Genomic DNA, 21,184 nt, shown 5'->3' on the forward strand with positions numbered 1-21,184 from the left:
ACTTGTATGAAATAGATTATTTTGCATGATCATTTCTTGTCAGTGTTTTAGCAATGCAACCCCTGAAAGAAGTTTCCCTTGGATGAGCCTCATTAAAAGAAAACTAAGAAATGGAATGCAACAAGGATAGGAGTCCTTCCGGCATATATCATTTTAATAACACTTGTTTTAGGTATTGATTAACTAATTTATTAACCAGCTTTGTCCTGTGCCACCCAGAGCCACTTGCTTTGTGAGATGCAGAGATGTAGCTTTGTGAGCTATATAAATTTGACCAATAAATAAATATATCCAGAAACCAGATCTACCGTATAATCGTTTTGAGCCAAGACAATTTTAGGTTGATTCCCTTTAAATCAGATGCGTGCAAGGTCAACACCAAACATAACAACCCGGATTTTTAGACTATGGTAGTCTTGTCTGAGATTTCCTAATATCCATGGTTAATACACACAGCCGCAGAATCTCTTTGCATCGCAATTTCTCTGCAGATTTTTGGGCTGAATTTTGAGACTATTAAAAATAATAATAATCCGGGCTTCTGGCCACCCTGCCTGGCGTTTGCCTGCCATCTAGTGGCCGAGGCCATGTTTGCACCTCCGCGTCTGATCAGCCTAATTCAATCCAGGCATTAATTAACTAAATACATGTAATTAATTGTTTTAATTAACGCTTTTTTTTAATCTTCTCTCATTCGCCGCCCATCAGATGCACTCCTCTCCAGCAAGGGATCGGCTGCGAGTAAACCGATTTGCGACCGTGTCTAAGCCGCAGAAGGAATCCCAACGGACTGCGGCCGTGCCCGCGGCCGACATGGCAGACGGGTCTTCGGCTGCCCGCTCCCAACATGGCCGCCATCTCTCGTTTCCCGCCCCCCCCCCCAACGAGCGGAACTCTCCCCAAAACTTCCGCCCGGCGGCGGCCATTTGGCGAGCGCCTTCGGAAGAAGCGTCCTTTTGCCTTTCCTCAAGATGGCCGCAGACGCCTCGCTGACCCACTCGGGGGCGGGGAAAGCCGGACCACGTGAGTCAGAGGGACCAATGGCAGGGCGGGAAGGGAGGAAGGCCCTCCCCCGGCAAGGCCTCCACTTCCGGGAAGGGCTCTGCGCAGTCGGGAGAAGGGCGAGCGGCAGGAGGTGAGTCGGTGGCGGCGTGGCCGGCGCTTCTCCGGCCTTGGGAAGCCTCCGGGACGTCTCCTCTCCGCCTGGGCCTAAATTACCCCGAGACCCCAACGGCTCCCATTCTGGGGGGGGAGGGGGACCTGGTTTCTCAGAGTGGCCTACCTGGCAGGGTTGTTGTGGCTGGTAAACCAGCAATGAGGAGCCATCAGTGTGGGGGGGGGGGGAAATATATGGTGGCTGCTGCCCCCCCCCGCCTCAGTTTCCCTCCCTGAAGCCCAGGCTTTTTTATTTATTCATTTATTTTATTTATTTATTTATTTTTGTCACACAGTATATATAAGCTTAAGCATGATATAACTATACAATATATAAGCATATATATAAGTATGAGTGTGTAATAACTATATTAATTGGATACAACGAAAGGAAACAATAGGAAAGGAACAGTAGGCATGTTTGTGCTCTTATGCACGCCCCTTACAGGCCTCTTAGGAATGGGGTGAGGTCAATAGTAGATAGTTTTGGTTAAAGTTTTGGGGATTTTGGGAAGAGACCACAGAGTCAGGTAGTGTGTTCCAAGCATTAAAAACTCTGTTACAGAAGTCATATTTTCTGCAATCAAGATTGGAGCGGTTCACATTAAGCTTAAATCTATTGTATGCTCTTGTATTGTTGCGATTGAAGCTGAAGTAGTCTTCGACAGGAAGGACATTGCAATAGATGATTCTATGAGTTAAATTCAGGTCATGTCGAAGGCGGCGGAGTTCTAAGTTTTCTGAATTCAAGATTTCAAGTCTGGTGGCATCAGGTATTTTATTGTTTTCAGAGGAGTGGAGAACTCTGAATACAATTTTAACGCTGAACATGTTGTGTAACTTTTTCTTTTAGGTGCCCTGAGAGCAAGTATATATAAATATATAAATGTGATTAATAAATAAATAAATGCACCAAAGACAAACTCCTTGTGTGTCCAATCACACTTGGCCAATAAAAAAATTCTATTCTATTCTCTATTCTCTATTTTCTATTCTATTGTGAGGCAGGACGGCTCTCCCCCCCCCTCACTGAGCAGCCACCATCTCCGAGGGGGCAAAGACCACCTTATGGCTCCGTCTGAGAGCTTCTGGAAAGAACAGGAGGGGCCCCCTGGGGTGGGATCCATCAGGGGTCTTCCAACCTGGGTCCCTTTAAGACTTGTGGACTTCAACTCCCAGAGTTCCTCAGCCAGCTTTGCTTTGCTGGCTGGAAGACCCTTGGGATAGATGACCTCCGAGGATCCGTGCCAGGCTATTTTGCCAATTCGAGGTGGATTCCCTGCCGTTTAGGGGCATTTTTTTTCTCCTCTTCAGCACTTGGCTCTTACAAAAGATTTGGTTAATTGGATGGATGGGAGACCACCAGGAGATCTTCCGGTCTTAATTTGAAAAATTTAAGACTAAATCTGGATTTTTTTGTGGGGGGGGGCGCTTTAAGTTCTAATCAAGTTTTTTTCTTTTCAGTCGTTTTCTGTACAATGAAACTCAACTTTTTATTTGCTTATTTGGAACAGCCGCCTGTCTTAAAACAACTTTGCGTAGCTTGTAACTCACAAAACAGCATAAATTAAATACCGTGGGGACGGTATACAACCCGAAACTGATGCAAGGGCAATTGTGTATGCTATTGCAAATTGGTGTAAATTGGTGACAAATTGGTCTAATAGCAAAATTGTTTCCTGAATTAGGGACCCTTTTAATTATTTAAACTGTATTTCATTCTGGAAATATTATTCTTCCAGAGTTACGTAACCAGGGACTACTAACTTCTATCCTATTGTGGCTCTACAGTGTCATATTAAGGTGATTTGATCATGGCTTTACCCTTATTTAATGTTTTGTCTATTATACTGTCCACACATGTGTAAGCTGATGCTATATTTAAACTTCTACCTGCGTTTCTGAGCTATTGGTATAAATACAAAGAGCAGGCTAGTTTGAGCAATAGCGTTCCGTATAATAATGGGACGGATGTGAGAGTTGGACACTAAGAAGGGCTGATTGTAGAAGAATTGACACCTTTGAAGCGTAGTGCTGGCGTAAAGTATTGTGCATACCCGCTTGGCTTGGCACGAGAGGCGGCGTCTGAGTGGTAGGCATATACATACATGCCCAGCTCCATTTATGTGAGCAGCGGGCACTTGCTCTCTCCCTCCACTCACCAAATGGAGCTTCGTGCACGAGCGGAGGGAGCTTGTACTCGCCCATGAAGCTCCCCTTGTGTGAGCAGAGAGCGCTTGTGCTCGCCCGAGAAGCTCCGCTCAAGCCCTTCACTTGCACAAGTGGAACTTTGCACGCACTTGTTGGAAGAAACATCCATCTGGGTTCTGTTCCAAGTGGGGATAAAGACACTGGAAACATGGAGACTGCTTGGAAAGATGGTTTAATGGTGGTCAGGATCACATGGCTTGAGTTCCTGAACAGAAAAAGGGATGAGATCCTGTGCACTCACTGGCTTTATGCTTTTTCTGAGCTTTGAACTTTCTGGGGCATAGGAAGAGTATCCTGATTGGTTGTCAGACTCCCAGTGGGTGGGGCGTCTTAGCTAGCCTTGCTGGCTGATATAATCTTTTCAGGTGTCATGTGGCGAGTTTTTGTTGCTAGATGGGTCCTATTGTGTTGCAGATGATGGTCCATTGACAAAGGTGGGGGGGAGTGAGTGAGCTTGGCTGAGGCCTTAATGGCCCATTGACAAAGGTTGGAGGAGGCAGGAAGCTGCAGGGAGCTGCTTTGTCCTTAAAACATGTTTCTCCATTTCTCATCCAGGGAAATATAATATTATGCCCCTTTTTAATATTTTCTAAAATATTTCATTCTTCTAGGAGAGGGGTGGGTGCTAACTTCCTACACACTCTTGCCTATTTCCTGCGGCCCAGTTTTGAACAGGCCACAGCCTGGTGGTTGGGGACCGCTGGTGTATAGTTCCTGGACAACCAAATTATAATGTGTTTTATTAGTGTTCTTTGTCAGTGATTGCATGACTTTAGATATGTTAAATAAACAACCAGGCAGCAATACAGCAATTTTGTTATCTATTTTAAAAAAAAAGATGATTCTGTTTAAAAAACTCTTATGGAATGTTAACCATCAGAAGGGCATCACTTTGACCTTCATTCTGAGTTGCCTTGCCTGTTGCAATAATTGCCATTTTAAGGTTAAGAGACCGGGCACATGCCTGCATACACACACACACAAGGCATTACTCTTTGTGACATCATCCAGTTTTGACTCAGCATTTACCCGTTTGCTGTTAAGGACTGATACTGCATACTGGGCCACGCAGTGAAGTATTTAGTCTCTTGCCTTCTTCCGTGGGTAGCTGCGCCTTTTTGTTTCAAAAAGTCCAGAAGAATCAGAAGTCAACTCTTGAGACAGAAAGGCTCCAATGGTCTATATCTTGGGCATCTCGCTTTTTTAAAAAATGGATTAATAACGTGGCCTCATACATGCCTGCTTGGGTGTAAGTTACATAAGACTAAAGCTTGAAAAGAGAATATTGCTCTACGTTTGTCTAGCAGCATGTGGGCTAGATTTAAAACCAAATTATTACTGAATTCTTTATTTAAAAAAACAGTGCTACCCAAGACTTGTTAAAATGCCCTATTCAACTGGCATTTGTTCATGAATTATATCCTATATCTCCCTCTGACAGGAGGGTTCCTTTTATCTCAGTTACTACAAGGCTTGGTGTAATGTTATCTGTAAGAGGCATTCATATTTCTGTTCTTTCAGTTCAAAAGTTGCAATTCTAACAACGTTGCAGGCATTGGGGCATCTATAAGTGGTGGTTGATTTTCTCCATTTAATGTGAAATGTATATTCTGCGAATATCCCTCCAGCTGGATTTTATTTAAAGCTATATCGGGGACCGATTCTTACTTCTCAGTGTGAGAAGCCTAAGCCACTTACATACAGTGCCAATTATATGTCTCATATTCCGAGAAGCAACTTGATGGCATCTTTTATGCGTCCCTAGGCAGTCTTGAAAAGCTAAGTCGGATTGCATCTGATTTGTAATTGGATGGGAGATTAGTAGGAAATCCTTGAGGAGGGAGCTGCAAAATAATTCCAGGGGAAATTTATGTCCCAGGCATGAGGTTCTCAGGGGTCGAATATCCCAGACTTTTCCAGTGTAGTCCTGGTACTTTTACATCAGGGGTATCCAACCTTTTGGCCACTTGTGGACTTCAACTCCCAGAATTCTCCAGTGAGCCATGCATATAAAACAAGGCTGCCCAACTTTGGCCACTTTAAGACTTGTGGACTTCACTCCCAGGTCTTAAAGTGGCCAAGGTTGGAGACCCCTATTTCACATCATCAGACTATCTACTGCAGCTCTGATTGCAGAAATTGTGTGGTTATGCAGCTTTGCTTTGCCGAGTTTTCTCCTGCTTTTCTGTATCAGGCAAAGGCACTGACTTCTTTCCTGTTGTTGCAGGCAGCTGTTGTTATTGACTTGGTTCCCGCAGCCATGCTGGCAGCACGGTTGGTGTGCCTTCGGGCTCTCCCCGGCAGCAGTCTGCGCTCCGCCGTCGCTCAGGTTTCACCCACTGTGAGAAATTCCTCCCTAAAGACCAAGCAATGGCTCACGCAGCCGTACCAGGTACGTCTCCAGAATCTCATCCTTCCTGCACTGTTTTCCAATTTGCTCCTCTGCACGAGTCCTCAGTGGACTTGTGGAACTTGGCTGAGCTTGAAACAGCTAAGCAGGGTCGGTCTGGGAGAGAACCTGGAAGAGAGATCACCAGGAACTCTACCCTGGAAGCTAAACATCAAAGGGAAAAGCAAAAAAAAGAAAAGAGTCTGGAAGGTGGTGTTGTTGACCTACCGTATTTTTCGGAGTATAAGACGCACCTACCTTTTTTGGTGGGGAAAAGAAGAAAAAGAAATCTGCCTCTGCCTCCCAGCAATTTTGCCTGGGGGCAGCAAACAGCCTGCTTTACTTTCATTTTCGTTTTCAGCATAGCTTGATTAGCACAAGAAAAAAAAAATCTGCTCCCAGCACTTTTCCTCCTTGCAGCAAGCAGCAGAGCCGCCGCCGCCGCCCCCCCCCCCCGCCCCCCCCCGGCAAGATCCAACAGTCAACTTGTGCTAATTAGGCTGTGCTGAACCTGAAATGGGCTGCTTCTGCTTGCTGGGAGGCAGAGGCCAAAGAGAGGGGGCCGGTGGGTGGGCAGGGCTACATTTGGTGTATAAGACCCACCTAAATTTTCACCCCCTTTTGGGGGTGGGAAAGGTGCGTTTTATACTCTGAAAAATAAGGTAACTTCCATTCTGTGGTCCAAAGTAGGGCCAGGACGTCTCCATGTAGACATTGGGAGGTGACTCTTTGCTTTCTTTCTTTCTTTCACATTTATTCAGTTCATTAGCGTGAGCAGCTACGTATACGGTGTGTGTATTTCAATTTAAAAAGGCGGACCAAGGCATAACTGGAAGCCTGACAGGATCAATCGGCCAGCGTGGACTTGGGGAAAAACGTCTCTCTGGAATGCAGCAGAAAGAGAGCGGGAGGAGGCAGCTAGTTTGGGGGGATTGGATTTAATAGAAAGTAGCTTTTTGCAATGTCAGAGACTCTTCTGGGCTTTGGGGCTCACATGCTCTGTCTTGGATGCTTTAAACATAACCACTTTAATCCCAGCTTGATGTCGCAGGGGACTGTAGTAGGTTTCAAAGGAAACATCTCAAAAGCCACACACAACAGGCACTATAAATACCACGCACGGAAAAAGTGCACACTGCTAGAGGGAAGTTCCCCGAGGGGAAGGGCTCCAGCAAGAGTCCGGAAGCTCGGAAGACAAAACCTCCGTTCTCGTTGACCAACCCGGGTTGGATCCTGCAACATTATCCTGGGACACGTAGATTCACCTTCATTCATGAAAGTCTTCTGCCTCTCCTAGTTTGAGACAGAGAAGGGCTGAAACACTAAATCAAGGTTTGCACAGGCTCGCGTAGGAGCCGTGATGGGTCCAGCCAAGAGCCTCTGAAATCCAGCTAGTGATGTAATCAGGATCTGAGCGAAGGGTCCTCCTCTCGCTCACCACACCTTGGTGGAGATGTGTCGAGACTTGGAGTTCTGCTCCGCCTTGAGCTTCTCTCATTGGCGCAGTGGAAGCCGTTTTCTGGGGTGACGCCAGATGGACGCCCACATAGGACTGAGCCTCCAGAGCTCTTGTCTTTCAGGTGGCGAGAGGGAAAAAGCGACGTGGCTGCATCTCACCTATCCCAGCAGACAGACATTTGCATGGGGAGGGATGGGAGCCCAGCTCAGCCTCGTGAGAAGCTCCAGCCAGCCAAGGTCATGAATCCCCTTGCAGAGCTGGGAAGCCAGCACCTGTTTCCTGACCAATATACCAGCCCCTGATTGGACATCTGCAGATAACCGAGGGGATGGCTGGGGAGAGGGAACTTTCCCTTGTGTTGTTCGCAGGGAAAAAACCTCAGAGTCGGCTTAGGCTGTTTCTCTAACCATTTAAGCTCCAGGGAAGTCTACTCTTGGCAAAATCAAACGGCCGGGACTCTTTCTTTGCTGCACGACTGGAGGGGGGGAACCGAGTGAGGGAGACTCCGTGCTTACCCTTGTCGGCTTCTCAGAAGGGATTGTGTGTGTTTGCAGGGGCTGAAAATGGCATTAGATTTAACTTCCCTGATCAGCCAAGTTACAAAGCCTGGTTTCAAAGTTTAATATTTATTCCTCCAGAATATCTGTGTTTGTGTCTGCCCCCGAGTGGGGGATTTCTCAGGCATGCCAGTCGGAATATCCCTCTTGAAAAATGAGCCTTAGCCTGATTTAGTTTTCCTTGCAGGGGCTGGGAGGCACGGCTCTCATGCATGTGTTCCTTCAGCCTCTAGAATTCACCTTTCCTGGTTGTTATTGTTGTTGTTGTTTTGAATCTTAGGGATATTCCTCCAGGGTTCGGACAGGCATACGCCAAAGGAAACCCGGTCAAGAAGTGAAAGAAGCGGCTTTTGAACCATCAATGGAAACGGCCTTTAAAAGTAGGTGCCCCTATATGTCTGTGTGGGTCTTAACTCTGCAAGAATCGGGGCCGGCGTAAGTCAGTAGAGTTCTGTGTTTTTCCTTGTTCTACTTGTTCTAAGTTCCGATTTAGCTGTGCAAACAAAGCATGCAATCTGATTGCGGTTAAACCCTGGACTTCTTGGGCAGGGTTCAGAGTTGAACCAAGCTAAGGTACTTTGATTCTGGCATGGGCACCTCTCTTTTCCTCCTTAGAGGAGCACACGGTCCTTTCATGGGGTGTTCTTTGTTCTCAAGCAAAGAAACACATACACCCCCACAAGAAAGCCTTCAGTGTTTACTAGATGTAAAATTGGCCCCGTCGGGAACCTTTAGGGTAGCGGTTCTCAACCTGTGGGTCGGGACCCCGTTGGGGGTCGAATGACGATTTTCCAGGGGTCACCTAAGACCATCGGAAATATGGGAAGTATACTTGCGAGTCGAAAAATTGCGCTCCAATGGTTGACTGCACAAGCCAGCTGCAGGCTCTTCAAATTGCTAGCCGAATTCGGCTTCAGGCGCAATGAATTAAAAAAGAGAGAAATCTTTGCTCTGATGTCTCCCTCTCAGGCCAGCTGCAATCACTCCCAATCGCTAGCCTAATCTGGCTTCAGGCGCCATAAACTTAATAGGGGAGGAGTCTCCGCTTTAATGCCTCCGTCCTCAAGGCAATCGCAAGCAGTTCAGATCGCTAGCCAATACGGCTTCAGGCGCGATAAATTCAAAACGAAAATAATTTTACGGTTGGGGGTCGCCACATCGTGGGGAATTGTATTAAAGGGGTCGCAGCACTATAAAGGTTGAGAACCACTGAGCTAGGGACTCATCTTGGTGCAACCCTTTCTCAAGGAGAGAAACTATTTCCAGTTAATTGCTCTTTTTTCTTTTATCAGTTCACCAGGCAGGACGATGGATTGTGGCCGGAGGTGCTGCTGTCGGTCTCGGCGCGCTCTGTTATTATGGGCTGGGCATGTCCAATGAAATCGGCGCCCTGGAAAAAGCTGTGTAAGCAGTTTATTTCTAATAGGAACCGTTTATAGAGCGTCTCTGGCCTTCGGGAACCTCAGCAGATAGGGAGCTGTTTAGTGACCTAATAGCTACGTATATGTATATATATCCTGGCTAGAAGTCCACAGGGGAGAAAACAGGGCATATTCATCTCGCAATTAAAGTAATTACAGTAAAAATCAATGTATGGATAGTTCTGAGCACATGCGTGAGAAATGTAGTAGAAGGTGATTTGCGATTCAGACCCTAGCAATAATCTGTTTTTAAAGATTCACTTAAATTACTTCGGGAGTCGGGGGGGGGGGGAAAACACCCCACAAAGCTGTGTATTGATTTAATCATTATGCCAAGAACTGAGTTTGCTGAGTGGAAAAACTTTGGCAAAAAAAAAAAAATCTTGATAAAGAGAGACCTGTATAGCATGTTGGCTTTTTTAAAGCTTTCTTGGTTGTTTTGGTTTAGCATATAATGAATAAAAGTCCCGAAGGGGCTTTTCAAAAGACTTTGTTTTTCCTTGAAAATGTTTTGCTTCTCATCCAAGAAGCTTCTTGGATGAGAGACGGCACGTTTTCAAGGAAAAAACCCAAGAAAGTCCAGCTGCCTTTTGAAAAAGCACCTTTGAGACAACCGTGACCTGGATGACTGAGAATCTCCATAGACCCATGAATGGAAGGTACCAAATGGACTTCCCTTGACACCATCCCAGATTTACCTCAGAAAGAGTGAAACCCAGAAAACCGACTGCAGAAGATATGCGTTAAATCTTGTGGCTCTTACTGTAACAATAAAAGTTTGCTTGTAAGAATATTCCAAATTTATTTTACTTTATTTTTTTGCAAAATTTATGGCACTATCCACTTGGAAGGCAGTTCGGAGTGAAGAGGTGGCTTTTAACCCCAAGCCGAGCTTCTGTGCAATTGCTTTTTAAAAAAGGCATTTCTGGATGCTCAGGTGCATGAACGCTTCTCCCATGCGTGATGATGATGAGCTCACGTTATTTTGGACCTTTGCTGGGGTCAGAGGCGTGTATTTACAGGCCTTCAGGCACAGCCAAGGGCAGCTTTCGTGGGCCTAAAGAAAGAGGCGGCTACTTTAATGATTAAAGATGAAATGGAATTCCCGTGTGCTCTGTTTTGAAAGGTTAGCATAGCCCTGGCACATGATCCCTCGTTTGATTTGAGGCCCAGCATGTGAGTACAGACAGTCCTTGACTTACAGCAGTTTGTCTAGTGACCGTTTGGAATCAGTTGTAAGTCGAGGACTACCTAAATATAACAAAACTGATATGTAATCAGAGAAAAGGACCTAGGTTCTTGCCCTATCCGTGTCGAGGAAGGCTTACCCTACGTGTGTTTTCTGTGGTTTTATCAGGATTTGGCCTCAGTATGTGAAGGACCGGATTCGTTCCACTTACATGTACTTTGCGGGAAGTGTGGGCTTGACCGCCTTGTCTGCAGTTGCCGTCAGCAGAACTCCTGCCATGATGGGGCTGATGATGAGGGGCTCCTGGCTGGTAAGGCCTTCTCTCTCTCTCTCTCTCTCTCTCTCTCTCTCTCTCTCTCTCTCTCTCTCTCCCTCCCTCCCTCCCTCCCTCCCTCCCTCCCTCCCCGATGGGTGGGGAAACCCAACTTTTATAAGTATAGATTAGGTGAAACTTGACTCAGTGCTAGTAACTGCGAGAGGGATCTTGGAGTCCTAGAGGACAATCACTTAAATATGAGCCACCAGTCTGCGGCAGCAGCCTTAAAAACCCAACACAATCCTAGGCTGCATTAATAGAGGGATAGAATCAGCATCGCGGGAAGTTCTAGTACCACTTTACAAAACCTTAGTGAGGCCATGCTTGGAAATACTGCATCCAGTTCTGGGCACCACAATACAAAAAAAGATGTTGAGACTCTGGAAAAAGTGCAGAGAAGAGCAACAAAGGTGATTAAAGGCCAGGAGGCTAAAATATACGAAGAACCATTGCAGGAATATGATCAAGGAGAGAAGCAACCTAGAACTTAGAAATTTCCTAACTGTGTGCCCTTTTGCTCACAGCCAGGCAACAGAAACCAGGGAGGGGTAGAGGGCTGGGAGGGAAGGGAGAAATCCATGTGCGCCTTCTGGCCTGGGAGAATCTCAACACCTCAAGGTCGAAGGGTGAGAGCCTCCTGATCCCAGCAGACTTACTTCCCAAAACAAAGAGGTTGCATTGGATTGATAGACAGTGGGTGGCCCAGTGGGGGAGGGAAGGGGGATTATTTTAACTATGCAGCTTTTTGTGCAAAAATCTCAGCACTGGCTTGGCTTCTACTGTGCCTATAGGGAATCTATCCATAGAGTAATGTCCCAGGAGTTTCTTTTGCTGCATAGGCCATCCAGATGGTTGGCAGGGGACTTACCTCCAGCATAACACAACAGGAAATGACTCACAGTGGTCTCAACCAGTGTCTCTCAACCAGGGCAACTTGAAGATGTGTGTTCCGTTCCCAGAATTAAAGTCCGCACATCTTCAGTTCCTGTTTTTCTAATTCTGATGAGAGTAGCATGTCTGTAAACGGAAGTTCTCCAAGGGGGACATCAACACGAACTTTTAGGTAAAATGCTGTTATCCGAAATTAAACATACTGTTCTTTTTTCCTCCAAAAAACTGATTAGAACCATTAGTTTAGTTACTTACTTATTTTTACCTATTTATTACATTGTTATGCCACCTGTCTCCCCTGCGAGGAGATGCTATGCAGCTGCAGATTATAAAATAGGTAGAAATATTAGAATATTCAAAGATTGAAACTGCTTAGTTTAGCTGTCGTTGTTGTTGTTTAGCAATACCTCCAGCAAGGATGATGGTTAGGAAATGAAACACAATCAAACCTCAACTTTTTACTTTTACCTAATAATATAAACTTAGTCATTTCTATAACAACAAACCTATCTCAACGGTAAACCCAAAAATCAAAGTTTTATTTTTGTCCACCTCGAGTACAAAGTCCAGAAGCGGTTTCCAAGTAGAAACAAAAGTAATTGTGCTTTTTTTTCTTTAATCAAGCAATCAATTTGCCCATCTTTGCTAACTCCATCAACTTCTGCAGTCATTCATCCGTTGTGGGAATCAAAGTTGGAATCCTTTCTCCTTTCCCCCCCTTATTTTTCATTTGCTTTTGTATTTTTGTATTTTATACAGTATTATAAACTAATAAAAACTGTAAACATGGAAGGAAATGGATCAGAAATCCAGACCTGGTTTTTTTTAATGCTCTTGTGCCCTATTTGACAATCCATCTATGTCCACAAGAGGGCATGGTAGTTAATTTTAACTATCATAGTTTCTTTTAATAAATACACATGTTCTTCTGCAATGACGAGAACAACCAATCCTGAGGCTCTGCCCTTTACTCAAAGTAAGTAGCATTTCCCGAACCGAAATGTCACTTACGTAGTTTCAGAAGAGGGTTTATATCCTTAAAAGCAGCAGATGCCTAAACTCCTAAAAAATTCTGGAAAAATCCAGTCTTCCTCCTATCCCATTTTCTGATACGTGACATGATGAGTGTATTGAATATGCAGCATTTAATAAAGGAGACTAATTTTAGGTTTCTACCTCAAATTATTGTGTATGTCTGGGAGACACACTGGGCTGGAGACACCAGACCAGAATGTCAAGAGTTGGAAAAGACCTGGGAGGTCTTCTACTCCAACCCCTTGCTCAAAAAGGAGACCCTGTACCATTCCAGAGAAGTGGGCTGGATCCAGGCTCTTCTTAAAAGCCTCCAGTGATGGAGCACCCAGAACCTCTGAAGGGAAGTCCTTCCACTGGTTGATTGTTCCCACTCTTGGTAAATTCCTCCTTAGTTCCAGGTTGCTTCTCTCCTTGATGAGTTTCCATCCATTGTTTCTTGTCTTGCCAGAACAGGTGGGAAATTAATTGGGATCACAAGTTCACACTTGAGGTCATGTTAATGGAAAAACACCCCAAAAGCACAGGATAAGGCAAGTGTGGCTTACAAAGCACTGATCCAAATAAAACAGTTCTTGTTGGCGTTAATGAATAGCCATGTTTTGTTTGCAGGCCATCGGTGCCACCTTTGCGGTGATGATTGGAGCTGGCATGTTGGTTCGATCCATAGATTACGAAGAGAGTCCGATTCCCAAACACCTGGCATGGATGCTGCATGCAGGTATTCGCCTTTCTGGATTTCTTAAAACACGCTGACCACCTAATGCAAAGCATTTTAGGAAAATCCCTGCCAGATGCTATGTTCTGCCTTTTTTAGATTTTTGCTGAAGAAGGATCTCGGCAAACTTCGCTTGTTGAGTTAGCAGCCTTGGAAGCCAAGAAATAGGTGGGTGGGTGGGTGGGTGGGTGGGTGGCACAGCCTGGAGTCACGGTATCTCATCATGTTCAAGGAGAAATATACCCATCACCTGAACCTCATTTGTCTGGTATAGCTGGTAGCTGGGCTGTATAATTTTAGCATCTTGCATTAGAAGTGTTTCTGCGCACACTGCCATGTGGTATATGGATGACCTACAGTAGAAGAAGAGTTTGAAACATGGGGGAAATTGTGGTTTTGAGACTCGGTGTATTTAAACCTACAACCATACACATTCCCAATGCCATGTGAGGCATTTTCTATGGAGATTCTCAATCATCCAGGTCATGGTTGTCCCAAACGTGCTTTTTTCAAGAGGCAACTGGACTGTTCTGTCCCCCCCCACCTTACCTAAGAGAATACAAGTGCCGAAGGATGTCTGCCAGCAATTTATTTACAAGTTAGCCTGGTTTCCTTTGGCAGAGGAAAGTTCTGGCAGCTGCTCTCCAAGTGCCAGCCAAGTTTCTTATCAAGAGTCAGTGTGTTTACAGTCCGTTGCCAGAGCAACCAGGAGTCTAAAGAATGGTCAAGAGTTACTCATGAAAATCCAAGCCTTAAATCCAAAAACTGTCTGAAGCTCACACGATGCAGTTCACACTTAGTAGCTTTTGTCCGTCACAAGGGCCCGATGGCAACCCCACCCTCTTTTATCCCTGTGGGGTGTGGCTCAGTGACTCAGCAGTCTCTGGGCCTGCCACACCTCTTTCTCTGCTGCGCACGCCTCTCTTGCTGACGCTGCCTAGGATCAATCCAGGATTGATCCTCCTCGTCCTCTATCTATGAGGGCTCTGACACACCTTCTTCCTGGCCTTCCACCGGCACTTGAGGCGTTGCCAGGAAGGAGGGACCTGGAGAGGGAGGCCTTGTCAGCTCCTCTCCCTCACTCTCCGAGTCATCCTCCTCCATGAGGAGAGGCTCGGGGGCCGGAGTCACAACATGGACTTCATTTTTCTTGGATAAGAAGACGTTTCGCTTCTCATCCAAGAAGTCCAGTGGCCTTTTAAAAAAGCCCCTTCGGGAGTTTCATTCATTATTTTATTTATTTATTTATTTATAATTTAATTTTTATACCGCCCTTCTCCCGAAGGACTCAGGGCGGTGTACAGCCATCTTAAAATACAACAAATAAATAACAAATTTAAAAAGAATTTAAAAACAAATATTTAACAAGGCAATCAACTAAAACGGTCTTAGACCGACTTAAAACCCCTTAAAATTACACTTAAAATACACTTAGGCTAGTCCCGCCCAGTGAAATAATAAAGCCTTCAATTCCCGCTTGAAGGTCCGGAGGTTGGGAAGTTGGCGTAAACCCGGAGGCAACTCATTCCAAAGGGCGGGTGCTGCCATAGAGAAGGCTCTCCCCCTGGGGGCCGCCAACCAACATTGTTTGGTCGACGACACCCTGAGCAGGCCCACTCTGTGGGAGCGCACAGGTCGTTGGGAGGCTATCGGTGGCAGAAGGCGGTCTCGTAAATACCCCGGTCCTAAGCCATGGAGCGCTTTAAAGGTGGTCACTAACACCTTGAAGTGCACCCGGAAGGCTACCGGCAGCCAGTGCAGGCCGCGCAGGATGGGTGTTATATGGGAGCAACGCGGTGCTCCCTCTATCACCCGCGCAGCCGCATTCTGGACTAGCTGGAGCCTCCTGGTGCTCTTCAAGGGGAGCCCCATGTAGAGAGCATTGCAATAGTCCAGACGGGAAGTGACGAGGGCGTGAGTGACCGTACGTAAGGAGTCCCGGTCAAGGAAAGGGCGCAACTGGCGGATCAGGCGAACCTGATAAAATGCTCCCCTGGCGACGGCCGTCAAATGTTCTTCTAAAGACAGCCGGTCGTCCAGGAGAACACCCAAGTTGCGCACCCACCCCCTGGGGGCCAATACTTCACCCCCAAAAGTCAGCGAAGGTGTAAGCTGACTGTACCGGGACGCCGGAACCCACAGCCACTCTGTCTTGGAGGGGTTGAGCTGGAGCCTGTTCCTCCCCATCCAGACCTGCACGGCCTCAAGACACCGGACCACCACCTTGATGGCTTCGTTGGGGTGGTTCGGAGTAGAAATGTACAGCTGAGTATCATCAGTGTACAGATGATATTCCACTCCGAAACCACAGATAACCTCACCCAGCAGCTTCATATAGATGTTGAACAGGAGAGGCGAGAGAACCGACCCCTGCGGCACCCCACACGAGAGGCGCCTCGCGGCCAATCTCTGCCCCCCTGCCAACACCGTCTGCGAACGATCAGAAAAAAAAACCCCAGAAAGTCCAGTTGCCTCTTGAAAAAGCACCTTTGGGACTATTCTTGCATTCCTTTCTTGTATTAATTTTTTTCCAAAAGAGGAAGGAGTGTCTCAGGTTGGGTGAAAATTGATGGACCTCTGTGACAATCAGGGTTAGGATGCGGGGCCCATTTAGCACAATAAAATAATACATGAGTTGTATAAACAAAGCTGCAACGAATCAAGTTTCTCCCCCCCCCCTTTCCTGCCGAATACACACTGGTATCTCTTTCTTCGCCTAGGTGTTATGGGTGCTGTGGTGGCTCCTCTGACCCTTCTTGGCGGCCCCCTCCTCATCCGAGCGGCTTGGTACACGGCTGGCATCGTGGGGGGCCTCTCCGCCGTGGCCATGTGCGCCCCCAGTGAGAAGTTTCTGAACATGGGAGCCCCCCTGGGCGTGGGGCTGGGGCTGGTGCTCGTTTCCTCCGTAGGTAAGCGGATCGGCTCTCCTGAGAGAGAGGTGGGCCAAAAGGCCGGAAGTGCCTGGGTTTGGTGGAATCTGATGTGGTCGGTCGGTTCTGGAAACATTTGAGTGTATAGGTCAGGGGTTTCCAACCTTGGTCCCTTTAAGAATTGTGGACTTCAACTCCCAGAGTCCCTCAGCCAGCAAAGGAACTCTGGGAGTTGAAGTCCACAAGTCTTAAAGTTGCCAAGGTTGGAGACCCCTGGTATAGGTAGTCCTCGGCGTACGACCCCAGTTGGGGCTAGAACCTCCATTGCTAAGCAAGGCTCTTATGAAGTGAGTGAGATCTTGGGGGGGGGGGGTTCTGACCTTTTCTGTCATGGATGTTAAGTGAATCTCACACCTTCCCTCCTGCTTCTCCCGTCTACGTTACTTGTCAGAATCCAGCTGGGAAAGTGATAAATGGAGATCCCATTACAGTGACAGACAAAGTAATCCTCAACTTACAACAGTTCACTTAGTGACTGTTTGAAGTTGTGGTGGCACCGGAAAAAGGGAGTTGTGACCCTTTTTAGGGACGACTGTTGCAGCGTCCGTCCCCGTGGTCACGTGATCAGAATTGAGATGCTTGGCAACTGGCATGGACTTACGACTGTTGCCGCATCCCCCTTGGTCACCGGATCCCCTTTGGTGACGTTCTGACAAAGTCTGATTGTCTGGAAGCCACATTCACTTAAGACCAGGTCACTTCACTTAACAGCTGCAGGGATCCATTCAAGAATTGTGGCAAGAAAAGTCGTAAACACGGGGCAAAATTAACAGATGTCTCCCTTAGCAACAGAAGTGTTGGACTCCATTGTGGTTGTAAGTCAAGAACTACCAGTAATTAGCTCCTCGGGCAGTCAGGGATCCCGCTGAAGTAACTTGCATGGCATAATTCCTACCATTTTGTGGAGTGGGGGGGTGGAAGAGGTGGGTCACCCACTGACTGTTTTTCCCTTGGGGCCTGCGTGTCTTCCAGGGTCCATGTTCCTGCCTCCGACGTCCATCTTGGGTGCCGGCATGTATTCTGTGGCCATTTATGGAGGATTAGTACTTTTTAGCCTGTTCCTGCTTCACGACACCCAGCAAGTTATCAAACGTGCGGAGAGCCAACCATACCTGGTGGTCGGAGTGCGGAAATACGATCCTATCAATGCGTAAGTGTTGCTGCTCACTAGATGTCACGCTAGTCGAGCCCCAGCTGGGGGTAACGCAGAGCCTGAGGAGAGATCCACAGCTGGCAAATTGCATGCCATCTTAATGATGATGATAATAATAAAAAAAATTCCCATTAAAAACACAGCCCTGGGCACTCGAAAACCTTGCTTGCCCCTATCTTGGATTGGCCATTGAAAACAGGAAATTTGAAATACCTTTTGTGGGCCAGGAATACACATGACCAGGTATACAGGAAGAGCTGGAAGGGACCTTGGAGGTCTTCCAGTCCAACCCCCTGCTCAAGCAGGAGACCCTATTTGAGACAAATAGCTGTCTAGTCTCTTATTGAAAACCTCCAGTGTTGGAGCACCCAGACTGGTTAATGGTTTTTACTGTCAGGAAATTTCTCTTTTTCCTTCTAGGTTGTTCCTCGTTTCGTTTCCATCCACTGTTTCTTGTCTTCTGGTGCTTAACTCTAAACTCCTTTGCATTTCAGCCTGATTAATAAGGCCTGTGGAGAAAATCCTGGATACTTTTTAAGTAGGATTGTACAAAACATGTTACTCTGAGCTGTTTTCAGTGTGATGAAACATCCCATTTCAAATGTAAATCGGCCATTGTCTGTCCAAATGGGTTGTTATAGGTTCTTTCGCATCATAGCATTTCTGCATAGGAGGCAGAATTTTTTTCAAAGTGTTGAGAAGTTTCTTACTTCATAATAGCATGAGGTAAACCTCCTGCCTGCCTATTAATGATTGTTATTAATGTATTAATGATTTATTAATAATTGCATGTTAATGATTGTTCAAAAGTCAGCTTGTTATTGCTTAAAATTTTTAAATTCAACTCAAATCCAGCAGATTCTGTCTTTAAATCCAAAGCTCAATATGAACGATTAAACTGAGGGTTTATTGCAGTGTTTCTCAAACTTGGCAATTGGGTATGTGCATGCCAGCTGGGGAATTCTGGAAGTTGAAGTCCACATATCTTCAAGCAGACTTGGTTGAGAAACTCTGGTATACTGCATTAATATTGAAACCATAGTCTGTGTCATTTGTATTTTATCTGTCTGTCTGCCTAGCTAGATATCTAGCTATTTATTAAATTTATACACTGCCCATCTCACTATCTAATGTCTAGGTAGTTTACAGTTTAAAAATGTAGATTAGTCTTTTTCAACTTCGGCAACCTTACGTTGTGTGAACTTCAACTCCCAGAATTCTACAACCAGCAACCTACACGGGTATAGATCAATAATTTTCAGGTAGGTTTTTCAGAAGCTGAAAGAAAACATATGGGCAATGTTGAGTACATTGACTTTATTTGCGAAAGAACAGTTAACTGCCTTTAATTGAAAGAATACAAAACAGTTCAGCAGCATAACAGTCCAATAAATGTTTTATGGCTGAACTCTCTCCAAGGAATCTCCTTGTTTCCTCCTTTCCAGGTGTATGGGCATTTATATGGACACCCTCAACATCTTCATCAGAGTGGCTACCATGCTTGCTGGCGGTGGCGGGAGGAAGAAGTAGATGCAGCTGCACCGACGGGTCATCACTCAGTTTCTCTGCTTAGTGGAAACTCGAATAAAATGTTTGTTGCGTCCAAGCAGCTTTCATGTAGAAGTTTGATATTCTAAGCACTCAATCTCAAAATTCTTCTTGGTCAACATGACTTATGTCTTGGTTTCCAGTTGTAATTTGTAAAGCATCCAGTGGTTACTAGTTTGCACGTACCACTTAAATCACTTTACTCGGGTTGGAGAGGTTTTTGAAATGGAAAAGAAGTTCATATCAGTCGATCTATATTTATAGCAGTTGCTAAGTTCGCTTCTCCTTTCCAAAGATGATTCCCTGCCACTCTGGTCAGGCCTGGAAGATTGTTTATACTCTTTAGCAAGAGTTGAATTCAGCTGTGGATTCAGAAACTATAAAATTATTATTTCAGCGGAAAATCAGGGAGCTACCCAAGCGTAGTTGCTACCTGAATTGGCTTATTTTGGAAGAGACCTCATGGTGGAAATTTGATGTAGCGAAGGATGGTGGGAGAATAGCAAAGCATTCTGTCTGGATGGACCCTCGTCTTCAGCCACATTTTTTCTCAAAATCCTCTGCCAAATACTAGCCTCTGGCTGGCCCTTCCTTTTGGTAACTGGATAGGGATTTCTAAAAGAATATTAAGCAGGACTCTTTATTTAATTCCAGAATTATAGGCTGGGGAAAAACAGTTGTACATAAATACCAAATGGTGTGTATTTATTCTATAATACTCAGCTTCTATAATACTCTCATTTCTTCCACAGATAACAGCAATTCTGTAATGTAGTGTCGATCTATGCTATCAGGTCTTACTAAATAAAGTCCTTGCACAACAGTTTGTGAGTCTTGTTGTCTTTGTTGTCTTGCATTAGAGCAGGGGTCTCCAACCTTGGTCCCTTTAAGACTTGTGGACTTCAACTCCCAGAGTCCCTCAACCAGCAAAGCTGATTTTGCTGGTTGAGGGACTCTGGGAGTTGAAGTCCACAAGTCTTAAAGGGACCAAGGTTGGAGACCCCTGCATTAGAGCACTGCTTCTTTTGAGACCCATTGGAAGAGGGACACAATTTCCAAAATTGTCCACTGACATGGCCACATTAGTAGATACCAGATTAGAAAATAGTGCCCTGTTGATACTGTAATTAAGATAAAAATGTTGAGAGACATTGGAAATAGGCAGAAGGCGAGAATCAATACAAACCCCCCAAAAATCCTCCAATGGTGAATTAAGGAGGGATAATGGTCCCTCAGACTGTTGGGAGGCCGGACTATGAAGAAACTTCTATGAACATTGCACATATCTTTATTTGTAGTGCAAAACAACATTAATACAAGATTTAAAATGAACAATTTTAACCAACATAAATATAGTACTAATTCAATGGGAAGTGGGGGGCTGCTTTCGGCTGATGAGAAAGTCAATGTCCGGTTCCAAATTTGTCACTCCAGACGTAACAAGTGGATGCAAGTGTCCATCAGTCTGGATCTGGTTGGAGATTTCAGCTGTTTGATTCGGGAAGAAGCCTGTTCACAGGTACAGGTGCTGCCAAAGATGGTTACCGTTTTGAGTGCATGGTTCCTGAGAGAAGCCGTCCGTGAACGCCCCTCCCTTCTCTCTAGGGGCCCACGTGGCTCCTTCCCCTTTGGTTCCAGCCAAAGCCTTTGAGGCTCTTTGCAAGCAGCAGAAGCAGGACCTGTTGCATGGCTGCCTGCCAGCAGGGAGAGGAGACCAGACTCCTTTTTTTTTAGTTGTTTGGGATTAGAAGGCTAAAGGTCTTTTAAGCCTGAAGGAGAATTAAAACTGATTTGAAGCTACTTCAGCTTCAATCGCAACAATACACGAGCACACAATAGATTTAAGCTTAATTTGAACCGCTCCAATCTCAATTGCAGAAAATATGACTTCAGCAACAGAGTTGTTAATGCCTGGAATGCACTACCAGACTCTGTGGTCTCTTCCCAAAATCCCCAAAGCTTTAACCAAAGACTATCTACTATTGACCTCACCCCATTCCTAAAAAGACTGTAAGGGGCGTGCATAAGAGCACCAGCGTGCCTACCGTTCCTGTCCTATTGTTCCCTTTCATTATATCCAATTAGTATAGTTATTACATACCTATGCTTATATATATGCTTATATATTACTTTTATGCTTATCTATACTGTGTGACAAAATAAATAAAAATAAAATGATTTGTTTTTTTGCCACACTTGTGCATGTGTATCCACA

At 45.6% G+C, this 21,184-nt stretch overlaps 1 protein-coding gene across 1 annotated transcript; it reads left to right on the forward strand.

Moving 5' to 3' along the window:
- The first annotated feature begins 1,066 nt into the window (after positions 1-1,066).
- Positions 1,067-19,792, forward strand: GHITM (growth hormone inducible transmembrane protein). Its single transcript, XM_058188044.1, has 9 exons — positions 1,067-1,135; positions 5,594-5,758; positions 8,052-8,151; positions 9,064-9,175; positions 10,550-10,691; positions 13,233-13,341; positions 16,059-16,247; positions 17,241-17,418; positions 18,867-19,792. The coding sequence occupies exons 2-9, from the start codon at positions 5,627-5,629 to the stop codon at positions 18,949-18,951; spliced, it is 1,047 nt and encodes a 348-aa protein (XP_058044027.1). The 5' UTR covers positions 1,067-1,135; positions 5,594-5,626; the 3' UTR covers positions 18,952-19,792.
- Positions 19,793-21,184: the final 1,392 nt, after the last annotated feature.

Source organism: Ahaetulla prasina, chromosome 6 (assembly GCF_028640845.1).
Source record: "Ahaetulla prasina isolate Xishuangbanna chromosome 6, ASM2864084v1, whole genome shotgun sequence".
NCBI classification, from domain to species: Eukaryota; Metazoa; Chordata; class Lepidosauria; order Squamata; family Colubridae; genus Ahaetulla; species Ahaetulla prasina.